Below are 14,836 nucleotides of genomic sequence, written 5' to 3'. Positions count from 1 at the left end.
TTTGTCTAAATGAGTTCTTTGTTCAAGAAGCCCAAAACTTTGCAGCTAAATATTTCCCAAGTGATAATCATAACTTATCTTCTTTTAGACTCAACTTGACTTACAATAAATAAATTCAAATGGGAAAAGGCTATTATCCTTCTCTTCTGCTACCTCTTTCCCTCTTTTCAGTCAATGAAAATAAATGGCATTTATTCAAAAGCATAGTACTTAGCTACTAAAGAACCTTAAAAACTTTCCAAATAGTTGCTTTGAAGAAAATAGTCATTTATTGTCAAAGCATCCAACATACCCGGATAAACTATAAAGTTTAATAAATCTTTTCAGGGATAAAAGAAACACATAACTATTCAGACTCCATTTCACTGGCACAAAATTACACTTTGTATTAAAAGGAAATACATATTTACATAATTGATGACATTCTTCATTGAAGCCCATAATCATTTCATGATACATGCACTTTCCCCTGGAAACTTAAATTGAATGGTGACCCCCTTTTTATCCATTTTGTTTACTTTTGTAAGAACACAAGCTGTCATCAAGAAATGCAGAAAGCATCTCATCCTCCTCCATTACTTTATATCTAAAATAAATTTTGCCCTTACATATAATTATTACATCTAAACCGTAAGTGCTTAATAATTTAAGTAGAAACGTATGACAAATGCATCAATATGTTGCAATATATGACATTTTTAAAAATGTACTTTTGTTTTTGGGAAAGTGAAAATGCGTGCATTCAAAAGAAAAACCCCTCCATCAAAAATCCACCATCCTGTGTGTGTGTGTGTGTGTGTGTGTGTGTGTGTGTGTGTGTGTGGTGTGTCTCGGGTAAACACTGAATGAGAAGGCTCCTGGGGTTGGGGCACGTTTGTGTGTGCCCTTGAATGTTGGTGCAGTGTTTGGGGGCACAAGGAAGTGGTGGATGTCCTCTCGTGTACTCCCGCAGGTGGCTTGACTGCCCGCCAGCGCCGGGAAAGCTGAGGTCCTTTCCGTGTCAATTGTGCGAGGTCATGTGCCTAGACAGGTGGTGGCGCTCCCTGAAGGACTCATTGCAAATGGGGCACTTGAGTTTCTCCTCCCGCCGCCGTTTCACCAAGGGCTCCATCGCATACTCCTTTTTGTGGTGCGACCTCATGTGGTACACTAGGTCGGAGGTCATGCGGAAAGAGGCGTTGCACTTGGCGCACCAGTTCTGCGCGGGCAGACACAGCGAGGTGAAGGAGGGCGGCAGCAGCGTGAGCGCCGACGGCAGCTGCAATTGCAGGGGGCCAGCGGCTGCTGCAGCCGCAGCTGCAGCCGCCGCCGAGCTCTTGGGCCAGAAGGCTGTGGCATAGAGGAAGGGGCTCTGCTTGGGCAGGCTGCCACCGCCACTCGGCAGGGCCCCGCAACCTCCGTTCAGGTCCGCGGCCCCCTGGAGCTTCACTGCCAGAGGGTCAGCCGCGGCCGGGTAGAGTCTGGTGGGACCCACGCCGTCGCCGGGATGGCAAGGCTCGAGCGCGCCCAACTTCTGGCCCAGCACCAGCGGGGACAGCTGTGAGAAGGAGCGCGCCGGCTGTGAGAAGGCGCTTTTGCGTTCGTCGGATGCTGTGCCCTGGCCACCGCCCGCACTACCTGAACCCGCTGACCCCGCGCCGCCCCCTGCGCCGTTGCCTCCGGAGCCGCCCAGCTGTGGCACCGAAGTGAAGGCGCTGCCCCGCGCGGGACTACCGCCCTCCAGCCTGCTGGGCAACGGGCCCCCGGGCCGCGGGGCCAGCAGCTTCTCCGCGCCTGCCGGAGACGCAGCCGCTGGCGTGGAAGAGCCGCCGCCACCACCTGTGTCGTGGTCCTCGGCAGTGGTGCTCCCACCATCCACAGTCGCCTCCTCCTGCAGGCCGGCCCCGCGGCCAGCCTTCTTCACCTCCACGAAGGCGCTGCGCTTCGCCTCGCCGGTCTCGGGGCTGGGTGGCGCGAAGAGGCGGCCGTTTTCTTCCAGGCTGAAGTAGCTGCCAGAAGCGCGGTACTGCTGCGGCGTGCAGACCAAATCTTCCTTGGAGGCTGGCAAGGGCCGCTCGGGGAAGCGCGCCCGGCCCCCCACCAGCCCGGCCCCACCGCCTCCGCCGCCCTCCACAGCCTCCTCCGGGAATTTCCTCTTCCCTTTGCAGAGGCCGGTGGCGATGCCGTCGGGACTCAGCTCCGCCTCCTGGTGGACTGCACTGCCGCTGCTGCTGCTGCTGCTGCTGCTGCTGCTGCTGAGACTTTGGGCCGGGGAGCAGCTGCTGCCTCCCCGGGAATTTTCCAGTTCCCGGGCCAGGTTGTGAAAGTCTGTGGATGGCTTTGCGCTGCTGCCGCCGGCAGCGGCGGGTGGGTTGCTGCTGTCCGGAGAGGGGGCCGGGTAATGATGGATGGGGCCAGCCTTGCAGAATTTGGGCCCCGGACCCAATGGCGTCTCCTGTTGCTGCTGCTGGTGGTGGTCTTTACCGCCTCCTCCGCCCCCGTGGTCTTTGGTGCCCACACCGCCGCTTTGTTCGTCGTGGGGACTCAGATCAGCGCTGTGAAGTCTCTTGGGGCAGCGGAAACGCAGATGCGCTACGTAGGGGAACTCAAACTGGAAACGTTGGCTGCATTCCAGGCATGTGTAAGGGGACGACCCTGCTTAGTGAGCAAACACCACACACGCACAGCACATGATTACTCAGCATCTCTCGCAGGCCACTTTGCCATCATCCCCTTCACAAATCCACTTTTATCTTTCAGGGTCTGAGTGCCCGAGAAAAAGAATACACCATCTAACTTTGCCTCCTGATTTGGGGGAGTACAGTAATCAAACACTTGTGCCCCTACCTATCCTCGCCTGTCTGTCCCAGTTTCATTCTGTACTACCCTTCAGAAGCTCCCAGTAAGAGTCGCAAAGGTAGAAAGGGCGCACCAAGGGGCCCAGGTGAGACCCCACTGTTCCCAGCACCTCTCCCCAGCTAGCGAGGGGCCCTCATGCAGGTCGCAAAACCAACCTACCATTCATTTTGTTGTGGGATCTAGAGGGGCAGAGTAAGAGTAACTCAGTCAGTTCTTTCCCGTACCAAACTAGTAATTCCTCATCTTTGGCAATCCTGCGGAGAGAGCGGTAAAACAGCTGTCCGTTTTTGATATAGGCTTCAAGGTTCTGTTCTTCTTTATCTCTGGCTGATTGGACCAGCCGCAGCCACATGAGACCTTCTGAGGAACCATTTGCCGCTGAAGTGTCTACCTACAGTTCAAAATAGAAGAAAGAAGACAAGAGGGAGGGGAGAAGGATACCCAGTAAGAGAAAGAAACCAGAGAAACTAGGATAATTTCCTATGTCTTTTCCAAAGAATCATCTGAGACCAAGCTTCCAAAACTTGACTAAGTTGGAATACATGCCTATGTTTTTAACCAGTAGACAGAAAAACCATCCTTTGAAATTTTACATCAATCATATAGATTATTTAAGTGATCATTTCCACATATTGGTTGAATACTAGATGAGGAAATTCCTTTTTACAATATGAATTAGTGTTCCTCTCTTCAGAATTTATTTCCAAATTATCTTACATTCCTAAAGTCTGGAGAATTTTGTTTGGGGAAGTAAAAGGCAAACTTAGATTTTAGAAGTTATTCTGTGGCACTCATCTTCCTAATTTTGGCATGGACAATTAATGGCTTTTCTTTGTAAAGGAAGAATAGGAAGTGAGAGGCCTGATCAAATTGAAACATATGGACTGATGCTGTGCTGTCAAAACAATTAACATTTTTTACCTAAATACAAACTCTGGTCACTAGCTAATGTTATCAAAAGAAAGTAATACTTAAGAGATGGGGAGGCCTCCTAGGTTGGAAAGTAAAAGTACTCACAGAAAGTACTTAGTATGCAAATAGCTTCAGTCCCAGTGAAATCTCCCAGAGAGTTTAGGAAGTCACATTCATCAAGAGGAAAACCCAGAACTGAGATACTGATTCAGATATTTCTAGCATTCCCTATCAAATTTTGTCATGTATTCCAGAAAAGCAGTTGACAACAATTTGAGTTTAATTTTTCTTCTCTAATTTTAGGTGTATAAACCAATATTGCTTGCATTATTGCATTTTCTACATTTAAAACCTGTCCCTACTTGTCATTAAAATGATTCTTAGTCCATTTTCAATAGGACTTTATCCTCATACACCTACACAACAGCAATGGAGACTTACCCGAAAGATATAAGGTACTGTTCTCTTATCAGTGGACTTGAGAGCTATGAAAGCTATGCTGTCATACAGGGAAGTATGGCTCAGAACACAGGGACCGAATATAGCATTCTCAGGGATGTCACAGGTTGTGTAAACGCTGGTAAAAATATCTGTCAGACATTGTTGGACAGCCTTGGCATCTCCATCCCAGATGCCCCGCTGGATGCCTGAATCCTCCATCACTAGAGAAAGATACACAAGATAGGGAAGTGCGTTACATTATTGCTTTTCCTGCTATGAACCCAGGCAGAGCACTTCCACTACTAGACAGATTTTTCTTGTACTTGCCTGATTTTTTTCCCTAGCTCATATGTTTAAAATAAAGCAGATTAATCTGGCATATATAAAAGATGCCAACTAAGAAGTAGTTTCCTCTTCTTCTTCTTCTTAAATTTAATAATCAGAATGATAGGAGATCCAGAAAAGAAAAGAAAGAGCTAGGAAAGACTAGATCATTTATTTGTGCAGTACTTTGGCAATAGATGGAGTTTGGGGTGAAGATAAGGAAAGAAAAACATTTTTAAAAACCAACCTATATCAAATTTCTTAAGTGAAAGAAACTTAACCCTTGAAGAAAAGATCTTATCTTTCTATATATTGAACTGAGTGTCTAAGAGCTGGTTTTTTCCTTTTCTTCCAAAGAGGGAAGCAGCATTAGCAAGCAGGCGGAGACAGCGGAGCATGGCGAATGGATTTCAAGTGGAGTGTCAGGGCCACTAATTCCGTGTCAGCTAACCTTTCTCTGCAGCCTACAAGAAGGGACGTATGTCTGCTCATTACCATAATCCAACACTGTCCCTCCGAGGCTTTAATTAAAAGCAGCAAGCAGAGGTAATTATTTTTTTCTCGACATGCTTATTTATGGATGAGGGTGAATCCCAGTTACCTTGTTATACAAGAGGGTGTATTGAGTTTCCTGTGGCCCATGAAGGAGGTACAGGGCAAGTCTGAGGTGTCCCCTGTCTGAAATACCGTGTGTAATGACTGGTGAATTCTTTTTTCCCCAGATACGACCCTGTTTGGGCAAGAGGGGGCAGCCCTGCTTGAATAGTCCTTAGTGGGCTCTCCAGCTGTTTAATCCGCAGCAGTTTAGAAAGTAAAGCCCCAATGGAAGGTTCTCTATTAAGCTGTCATAAAGGGACATTTCCCTTCCTCTGTCACTGGACACCCGCTACAAGGCTTATCACTTAAAAGAAAAAAAAAAAACTCCAGATATTTAAAAATTTTAGACTAATTCTGAAGTAGCTGCATTGTTTGCTCTTTATGACTAATCAAAATATTTCTCCAAGTTGGTTTTCTCCTAATCTAAAGGTAGTTTTTCCCCACCCTTGGCAATGATCTGTTTATATTTTGTATAATTTAAGTAGCGGGAAAGAGTAGACCTCATTCTTTTCCTGTAAAGCTATACATTAGGTAATAATATTAGCAAAGTCTAGTTTTATCTTAATGTCTATTAACCAATTAGTCTTTCAAATGTGATGACAAAGTAGTGTCTTTTTCATCGTCTTCCTTTTCAGCTAGCGAAGCCTAAAACTTTGGTCAGCCTTTTCCCGTATTCCCCAAATGGTAAGTGCTGGTCTGTATCTACCAGACAGCAGAAATAAAGAAAATACCCATATAGTACAAATTTTATTGTGCTACACAATTTATCCCCGTGCATTTTTAAGCCCACACGAGGTAGCCTTCCTCATGTCCAATTGCAAATTAAAATGCATTTTTTTAAAAAAAGGACTTATCATCTTTTGAAGCGAATCCTATTTTCCCTTTCTCAATTTCCTCTAGTTTAGCATTTTATGTTTTAATTTTTCTCTTCTTTTAAAAGTCTCTTTCACACAAGCGTTTCATTGTGCCTGGAGGTCGCCCGCCACTTCGGGCAACAGAAGGGACGCAGTCATTAAAATGCAGTTCTACCTAACAATACGGTGAAAAGGTCCTCGCTATGCCGCGCTAATAGCCGTCAGCTTAGCCACCGCAGCCACCACGAGCCTCTAGCCGGTCACAATAACCCGTGGGCAAGAGCCTGGGCTCGCTAACCCGCGCGCAGTCGCCTTTGCGACCCAACCTTTCACAGCTCTGCGTCCTGCTCTAGGCCCAGGGTTCTCATCCACCAGGGGGATCCTCCCCAGAGCCGACAGGACTAGCTGAAAGCTGGTCGCTGCTGCCTGTCGCTCGCCCTCCCCTCTAGGCAGGCATTGTCTGGCTGCCGCGCTCTGCCCAGTCCCTTGCTTCTCGGGCAAAGTGCTCCCCAACAGCTCCTCCCTTTGTATAATCTTATTGGCAGTAGAGATCCCCTTAATAAATCATTTTCCCCTGCTCTTCTAGAAAACCAGGAGAAGAGGACAAAAATTTCCACTCTTCCCACCAAACCTGCCTTCTCCCATCCCCCTCCCACATCAATGCAAATAGACTTACCAGGAATAAGGTCAGAATCTAATCGCCCAAATAAGGCCACCTGGACCGGGAAGATGCAATCGAGTGTTTCTTTTTGCCTATTGTATCAGTGTATTTCCATGTCAAGAGGTGTTGGTGTTGCTGTCTTGTAGGCTCTTCCTAAAGAGAGGAGAGATGGAGAGATGGGGAGAGAAAGATGAGGGGAGGGTAAGAGGAGAGAGAGAGAGAGAGAGAGAGAGAGAGAGAGAGAGAGAGAGAGAGAGAGAGAGAGAGAGAGAACGGAGAGAGTTGTACAGATGGACCCGATGCAGTGACTGACTGGCACGCAGACACACACTTTTTGTTTGCTGCACATAATCTGCCCAATGACGCGTGACAGCCCACGTCCCCTCCCTTTAACTCTTTGCTGGGCTGGGCGCTCCCTCCGGTGCCGCCTGCCTGGAAGCCTTCTCCCCGGCCTGCTGGAAGCCTTCTCCCGAGTCTGCCCCGTGCCTCAAGAATCCAGAGCACCTTCCCGAGTGGCAACGCTTCTTCAAGAGCGGCGGGTCCAACTCTACCTAAAAGCTTGGGCCCTCTGATACTGCTAGGAGGGGGAAATCAGTTTCAGGATCGGAAAGAAAGGTATCCAAAAGACTGTAGACGGGCTTTTTCCGTTTTGCTGGGAGTTTGGAGGACCTAGGTCAGAGAGCTGGACATGGTAGCATGTGCGTGGACCCTGCGCATGTATCTCCAGAGTTTGAGTTCTGTGGACCAGGGAGGGTTGTGGGATTATTCAGGAGGGATTTTGGGCCACTGAGCTGCCGCTGATTTGCGAAACTATTGCCTGGGGGGCGGGGTGATAAAATGGGGGTGGGGGTGGGGTGGGAGCTGTCTTTACAAGTGCTCACACTACTAATTCCTCCCCTGCAAAATTGGAAAGGGCCGTACTTGGGTGAAAACTTGGCTTAAGCTTCCCGTGGCCCAGGAGATGGGTAAGGGGATAAAGTGGGGATGTCGCCAGACCTCCAAAGGGTACTTATACTGGTCTTCGGGTCCCAGTACACTGGTACCTGGGCAGGGACGGAAGGACATTCACGGGAAGAGCCCAAGTTACCGGACAAGATGTTTCTGCATTTACACCCTCTGTGTTATGGGTTCTGAGTAGTCCGGGGGGGGGGGGGGGGTCCCATAATGGGAGTAGCCAGTACTGTAAGACGTCGGTGTGGGAATGATTTAGAGTAAAAATTATTACCGAGATGAACTCCAAAGAGCTTTTTCACGTCCAGTCGGTGATGGAGGAGTGGATGGAGTTGCCCAGGCCGTCTCCGGAGCCTCGTTTGTGCTCTAAGCTACTTAGAGGCTCCGACTTACCCTTTAGTGCAGCAGCTGATGCTAATGACTTGAGGTCTTTAACAGCCTGAAAGTTGACAATTTCGCAGGGGCCTTCGGGGCTCCTTTTCACTGTTCAGCTCTCTACTCCTAAGGGAAGAAAGACCTTTGGGTGGTATAGCTGATCCCTCAATTCCCACCCACACTATCACTACGTTGAAGTGGGCAATCTGTCAGCTTTAGGATAAATCGGATTGTGTAGCCGGCTAAAGGGCAAGAGGCAGAACCACGATTTGAAGAGGAGACAATCTCGGTCAGGCTCCCACCCCTGGGGTTGAAATAAGGTGTGTATAATAGGGGTTGGCAAAAAGCCTCTTACTGTGTTAGTTGGATCCATTCACAGCTCTGAGACCTCTCCCTATAACCCAGGGGTCAACAAGGCACTGAATGTCTTTCCTTGCAGGCGCCTGCCCTCCATGGAGGCAGGAGATGGAAGGATCTTGCAAAGCAGAAGTGAAGTGTAGGGTAATTTCCCAATGAGTTCATTTCCATAGGGTCTCTTCTCCCAGTTTATCTTACCTGGTCAGCACCCCACACAAGTTTGCAGTCCTTCAGATCAGACAGAGCCTCTACCTAGATTAAGGTGGGACCCAATAAGGAAAGGGCTACAAAATTCTCCATATATGGGAGAAAGGGCAGAATTTTCCCTTCACTTGCAGGTTAGCTACTGATTGTTCAAAGAAAGCTTCTTGAACTGCAGGGGTTTGTTTTTTTCATCTTAAGGTGTCATTTCTCTTATGCAAATATATGCAGTTTTAAGTAGTTTGGCTGAGTGACCCCTAATAACAGAGACTCAGTACAATGAAGGCTAGCATGTCTGCATATGAAAATCTGCAGGTGCATTTAGTTATCTTGATGGCTGCTCCATCATGTCTCATATTCAACTGTCCTCTCCCCATCCCAATCATTTCTTTAAAGGACCGGTGGGAGAGTTACAAATGTTGAAAAGATTGCTTCAAACATCTGGGGAAAAAACACTCAAGACAGAAGAATAGTGGCAAGATTCTTAAGTGAAATGAGAGAAGAGAAGGAAAAGAAAGAACAGGAGAAAAAGGACAGCAAGTTAAGACTCAAAAGTAGCCAAAACAGAAGTGCAGTCCTGCAGAAATCACAGCAAGATACAGCGTGTACTGGGGTGGTGTGAGGGTGGTGTTCAGGGATTTAATTCCATTAATCTGAGGAATAGAACACTTCTTTGTGCCTGTTTTAGATATTCTTTAGAAAACACACAGTTTGTCTTTTCCAGAAAAAAGTCATCTGTCCATGCAAGCCACTTTTGTAATCCTATCACACACAGTAAATGTAAAAGCATCCACTCCAGAAGATGGGCATTTAGAAGCTCTAAATGGAAGACATTTTTCTTGTGCCTTGCTTTTTTTCTTAAGTATAGAGAATTTCTCCTTTCTACTTTCTACTATGTCTCTTTTACATATGAGACCTTGTCTCCAGTTTGTATAATACAAAGTGTTTCTGGTACTTAAAATGGGGGTGGGTAAACTTGACCTTTAAATCTCAAGCTAGAAAAGGACTACAATTGTATACATCAGAGAAAGGAGAGGTTTATTGAGAATCTGGCCTTCAGATGTTTCATCTAAGTTTCTTTTTCTTTTTCTCTTTCTTTCTTTTTCTTTTTCTTTCTTTCTTTCTTTTTAAAAATTTTTTTTTTGCCTAAATTAGATTCCTTCTCCTGCTTTTTTAAAAAATCCTCCCATTATATGGATCCAACCAACTCTTTGTTTTATGGACCAAATGACTAACTTAACAACAGCAATAAAAATCAAATATGGGTAAGAAATTCATGCTTGGAGAGTTTTCCAGTATTTTAAGTAGTACACATTTTACAGGTAATATAAATGGTGTAAATGACAATCATTAATAGTAGATTTAAAAAATCACAAATTATTTTTATTTCTCTAGAACTTCACAGGTTAGAACAGGTTAGAATGGTGCAAAAACTACTTTGAAATCACTTACTGGAATACAGTGATACTAAATGAAGGGTTGAGGAATTTATTCAGTCTCAGACAGTACTATAAAAATATACCTCAGTCAATAGTTTTATGTAATTGACACGGAATGATGGGTTTATGCATACATTTGGAGCTCTTTTCCCTGGGATTTTATTTCCAATTAAGTGGTTAGAAGAATGACAATGAAGAGTATGCTCACCTTATTCTGCTTTAGCAAGACTTCTTGTAATCATGGAAAAAATACACATGTAGACAACTGCAGTGTTGTTGGGAAGAGAAGTCTGGAGAGAAGTTGATGAATGATTCTGAAGTGGTGCCTTTTATGACCTAAGTGAGAGGGTGGAGAATGAGTGAGAAAGGAAATCTGATTCTCAGTGAATATCAGAAGAAGAATGCTCTTTCTCTTCCAGGGTCCAGAAAATATCTTAATTTCTGTAATAGGAAACAAGTAAAAATAACCCTGCAAATAATCTTACTTTGAAGATTATCCTATAAGAATGAAAACACATTGTTTTCCTATTCCAGGTCCCAGTTCATCCCTTCTAATTATTTTTCCAAAGCAATACACCAGCAAAGGTTTGCTTGTCAAAAGTGTGGCAATTCATAGCGAAAAGAAAATTGCACTTGAAGACAAGAGGATGCCAATGAAGCAGATGAAGCAGACGGTGGCAGCTCTTCCCTAAGTTTATTAATTTCCCACAGAGAGGTCTGTGCATGGGGCTATTGGGAGTTGTGGGAGACAGAGAATGGAACTTCATGGAGAAGTATTGCATTACCTAACCCTGACATCCAGAATAAGGAACTTTCTAAGAGATAAACTTGACTGATTACTTGTACATGAAAGAGAAACAGAAATAATGGTTTGGTGGGTAGGGAAAAACCACCAGTCTTGTACCAAAAGTGTTGTTCAGAGGATTGTTAACTCATTTCTTTTGCCTTTTGTCAGGAGAATGATAACTGGGAGTTTAAGAAGGGAAAGTGAGAAGCTGGGGATATAGCTTGCCTTGCATGCACAAGGCCTTGGGTTCAATCCCCAGCACCACACACACACACACAAAAAAAAAAAAAAAAAAAAAAAAAAAGAGGGAGGGAGTATCTTAATCTGACTATTTCTTTATTATATCTTGATGAGTAAAGAAGATCTGCTGCTGAACTGCAGAAGGGTTTATAGGGGATGAGGGGGGCACCCTGTATTTTTATAAGTATACATGACCAGCTCTGTTTAGGTCTGGTCATTACACCAAGTATTTGGGTTGGTTCACTGGGTGATAAATGAGTAAATGTTACCCAGGCTGGTCCTGAGAAAGCCAGAGACTCAGGAGTGGATAATTCTGTAGCCTTGAAGAAGGTCTTCAATTCTGACTGTAGAAATCATGATTCTGGATTCACTTTTGTCTGCTTCTCAATAAACACTACTGTTTTAATGCTGATGATGATACCACTAGTATTATCATCATGATTAAAAATCTCCCTTTCTCAAGTTTAAAATCTTTCTCTGTGAGGAATGATAATTCCATTTACACTTCTTTTGGAGTTCATCATTGAAAGTTTTGTGTTGCCCTCTCCTGTTAACCTCTACTGGATCTGACCTGTAGTCAACTGGCTCAATGGCTTCAGTGTATGACTTTCAGGAGAGCTAACAAATTAAAGTGATCTACCACAGATCTGAAATCAATGCCTCATGCTCATCTATGTGTGATTTCTGAACCAAATCAAATATCCTGATCTGCTAGAGTATCCTAGCTTTTATGCCCCTCCCTAAGATAAATGTCTAGAGATATAGCAAGGAACAGCTGGTTTTCTGTCAGTCTCACACATTCAAAAACTCTTCTCAGACTCAGACACCACAGACATTGAGCAGATCTCAGAATAGGGTTATGGGGAGGAAATAGAGCCAAGTCATAGTCTCATAGTCGGTCAGTCAGTCAGTCAATCAGTCACATCAAGCCTCCTCACTCTCTGGTCCAGGTTTTCCATACAAAGGAATCCTGGGGGTGTCTAGAAGTATCAAATGAGATTTTCGAGAAGACTGACCATAGGCCTTGGGAATGACACCAACATGAGAGGCTATACATTAAATTTCTTCACTCAACCAGGAAGAAAGAACATTATCCCCAAATTCAGCACTTGAGTTTCATCCCTTTTCTTCTCCAATTTAGGTTTGGCATAATTCCTGAGTTAATAAGAGAGGCACTGATTTATAGGCAGTGTGTACTTCCTGGGCAGACTCTTCCCTAGCATATATTCCAACTGACCTTCTGAATTGTGCACTTTGACTGTGAGAAATCAGGTTGCTGGCAATGAGGGGGCAGAAAGCTTTGCTCTCCTGGGGAAGGGGTCTAGGCAAAGGGAACACATGCTCAGGCTTGGATATACCCATGGCGTACTTCCCTGAGACCTGAGGAGACAGAAAGTGATATGAACTAGTAACCACAACTATGATAATTTACATTGCTTTGTAAATATCCAGACACCCAAATTGCTTCCTTGTTTATAATGCCAATTAATCTATTTGAATGAAGACCATCTTTCATAATTTCAATTCAAATGAATTGTGGGTATTTCATAAGTTAGCATCAGTAGAGAATCTCTCCCTAAACATTATATAGAAAGCCTACTGCTTTCATCAGATTTTTCAAAAGCACTTAAAATTACCAGTGTGAGTCTTTTTTCATTGCTAATACTTGGATAAGTAATCTTCTAAAGAATTCAAAGATCAACTTGTTACAAACAATAGTAAGTAACATTATAAAGTCTATAAACAATACTGGATATACATCACCAAGGGGAGGAACTAATTGACAGGAAGGATCAAAACTTATATTTGTTCTCTTGAACTTGAGTGAAAAGCTACTTACCACACTGTTGTATATAATATAATATATAATAACATAACTAAGATATCATTCATAATCTCTAATATTTTAAGAAAAACCTATGATTTAAAAATGAATACTATCTAGAATTTCCAAATAAATCCTTTATAAATTCCTAAGAATAAACACACTAAATATAGTGACCAGGATATTGATATTTTCTAGGCCTAGAACTCAATTTAAATACAAACAGCATTGTACTTGAGAAGATACAGTCTTGTGTGTTCTCATGAGCACGTCCGTGACATCTAGAGGTAAATATTGTCAAAGGTAGTCCTAAAGAAAAAGAAATTTCAAGACTGTAATTTTCCTTGGCTGCATGTTCAAAAAGTAGCTAGTGCTCCTGTTTTCATGTGAGATGGTTTTGAGAAACTAGTTTGTGGGAAGTAACATGGTAGAGCAATGGGTCCTGGAAAGACAAGTGGATAGAGTATAAAGAATATATTGAGTATAATTTTACTGTCTAACACCTTATGTGTATATGAACAGATGCCCCTCAAGCATAATATAGAGTTTACCTAGGCCCTAGGAAATTAATCTTTCCAGATAAGAGGCTGGAGTTCCCCTGAACTTGTGAAAATATCCCAGAGAAAAAGCGACTGCTCTCAGAGTGCAGCAGGTTCCACTTCTTATCTGGGGGACTGAATTAACTGCTCTGTCTCCAAGACTCCTAACAGCTGAGTGGAGCCCAAAGTTTGGGTAGCAAGGCAAGAACTGCTAGACTGGACAATTTCTGATGCCTGAATTCCATGGTGCCTATGTCTCAGTAAAATGCCCTGCGACAGAACTAAGAATGCATGGCCAAATGCCGGGCTTCAAAGTAGGCAAACAGGTCTCTCTAAGAGAGACAAGGCATCTGGCAGTACCTTGTAGGGCACACATCACTTCCACTACATTGGCGTTCATTTGTCCAAGAATGCAGAGCACTGATTTAGAATGTGACCCAGGCTGGACTAGCCCCCATCAGCTGCGGAGATCACCTTACAGAAACAGCGTGGGCAAACCGTGAACTTGAGGCAGGTGAAGGCCACGTGGTGCACGCAGTGCATTCCAGATGCAAAGCAAGAAGGAAATTCAGTCCCCAAGGGCCAGCTGTGTTTCCCACGTTCTCTAACCTATCTCTTCCTTAGGGTGCCAACACTTGCCTCCCCTTGGCGATCACTTTCCGCGCAGAAAGACGTTCCTAGGGTCAGAGTATGAGAGAACAGCAATGCCTTTTACCCCAATACTACCCTTTACCTGCCCCCTGCCCATGACTTTCCACGGTTGGTCACCCACGTCCCTCTCTCGCAGAGCATTAGTCCCCGTCCTTATTAGCTAGGCTGCGGGTGACCTAGCTCAGCCTTGGTTTCCCTCCAGTTGAACTAAGGTTGGCAAGTGCTGCTTCCAGCATCGCAGAGAGGACTCAGTAAGGCAACCAGGGCGAGAGCGTTTTGGAAAGCCAGTTGCTGAGCAGATGGTAAGGGATTACTTCCAAGAGCCAGGGTTACTTTCATTTCAGTCTTGTACATCCCGGGGAGGCCTCAATACCTTTGTTAACGAACATTCTCCTTAGTTAGAAGTCTAGGGTACTGACCAAAGGTCCAGCAACTCAGGCTTCGGCAGGCCACCCCACAACTCCACCAAGGGAACCGAACTGCCTGGGTTGACTGGAGACCCCCTAACAGGAAGTTAACTGATGTATGCTGTACATGTGGACTGAAGGCAATAAAGGAAACCATTTCATAAAGTTATTGTGAGGGCTGAGTTGCAACTTAGCAAGCACAGAGACCTTCACTGCCTTCACTTTTTTTTTTTTCCCATTAGAAAATTGAGGAAGCTTATTGAAGCTTTTTAAAGCTTCACGGAATGAAGGCTGAGGAGTTCTCCTTGTTGCTAGGAGATCGGATCGAGGTCCTGGTGGATAAGTAGGCAGGTGGAATCTGTTCAGGATCTCTACTACCTCTGAAAGACCTCAAAGTTCCAATAAGCAGTTAGCCATTATCTTGCGCGTCGCTCCAC

The 14,836-nt window shown here is 44.7% G+C and overlaps 1 protein-coding gene and 1 long non-coding RNA gene across 4 annotated transcripts; one reads left to right on the top strand and one right to left on the bottom strand.

Annotated features, from left to right (window-relative positions):
- Nucleotides 1-241: 241 nt before the first annotated feature.
- On the bottom strand, nucleotides 242-8,252 carry Prdm8 (PR/SET domain 8). 3 transcript variants are annotated; one of them, XM_078021458.1, is made up of 5 exons: nucleotides 7,972-8,252; nucleotides 6,643-6,780; nucleotides 4,192-4,412; nucleotides 2,998-3,229; nucleotides 242-2,637 (listed from the first exon to the last, which is right to left on the bottom strand). In XM_078021458.1, the coding sequence occupies exons 3-5, from the start codon at nucleotides 4,408-4,410 to the stop codon at nucleotides 1,001-1,003; spliced, it is 2,088 nt and encodes a 695-aa protein (XP_077877584.1). In that variant the 5' UTR covers nucleotides 4,411-4,412; nucleotides 6,643-6,780; nucleotides 7,972-8,252; the 3' UTR covers nucleotides 242-1,000. The 3 variants fall into 3 exon arrangements, with proteins under 3 accessions (XP_077877584.1, XP_077877585.1, XP_077877586.1); XM_078021459.1 differs by lacking the exon at nucleotides 7,972-8,252 and adding an exon at nucleotides 7,853-7,965; XM_078021460.1 differs by lacking the exon at nucleotides 7,972-8,252 and having other exon boundaries at nucleotides 242-2,634; nucleotides 6,643-6,868.
- Nucleotides 6,905-9,784, top strand: LOC120892331 (uncharacterized). Its single transcript, XR_013425842.1, has 2 exons — nucleotides 6,905-7,242; nucleotides 8,908-9,784. It is a non-coding gene; the product is annotated as an uncharacterized LOC120892331 (long non-coding RNA).
- Nucleotides 9,785-14,836: the final 5,052 nt, after the last annotated feature.

Source organism: Ictidomys tridecemlineatus, chromosome 9, assembly GCF_052094955.1.
Source record: "Ictidomys tridecemlineatus isolate mIctTri1 chromosome 9, mIctTri1.hap1, whole genome shotgun sequence".
Taxonomy (NCBI): Eukaryota; Metazoa; Chordata; class Mammalia; order Rodentia; family Sciuridae; genus Ictidomys; species Ictidomys tridecemlineatus.
This window is presented reverse-complemented; position numbering and strand designations above follow the sequence as displayed.

Bases quoted from the DNA above. Each gene is read 5' to 3' on its own strand.
- Prdm8 (XM_078021458.1), bottom strand. From the start codon at position 4,410: ATGGAGGATTCAGGCATCCAGCGGGGCATCTGGGATGGAGATGCCAAG. The intron at 3,230-4,191 runs GTAAGTCTCCAT...TTTGAACTGTAG, and splicing joins CAGTACCTTATATCTTTCGG to GTAGACACTTCAGCGGCAAA. The intron at 2,638-2,997 runs GTAGGTTGGTTT...TTGCTCACTAAG, and splicing joins ATCCCACAACAAAATGAATG to CAGGGTCGTCCCCTTACACA.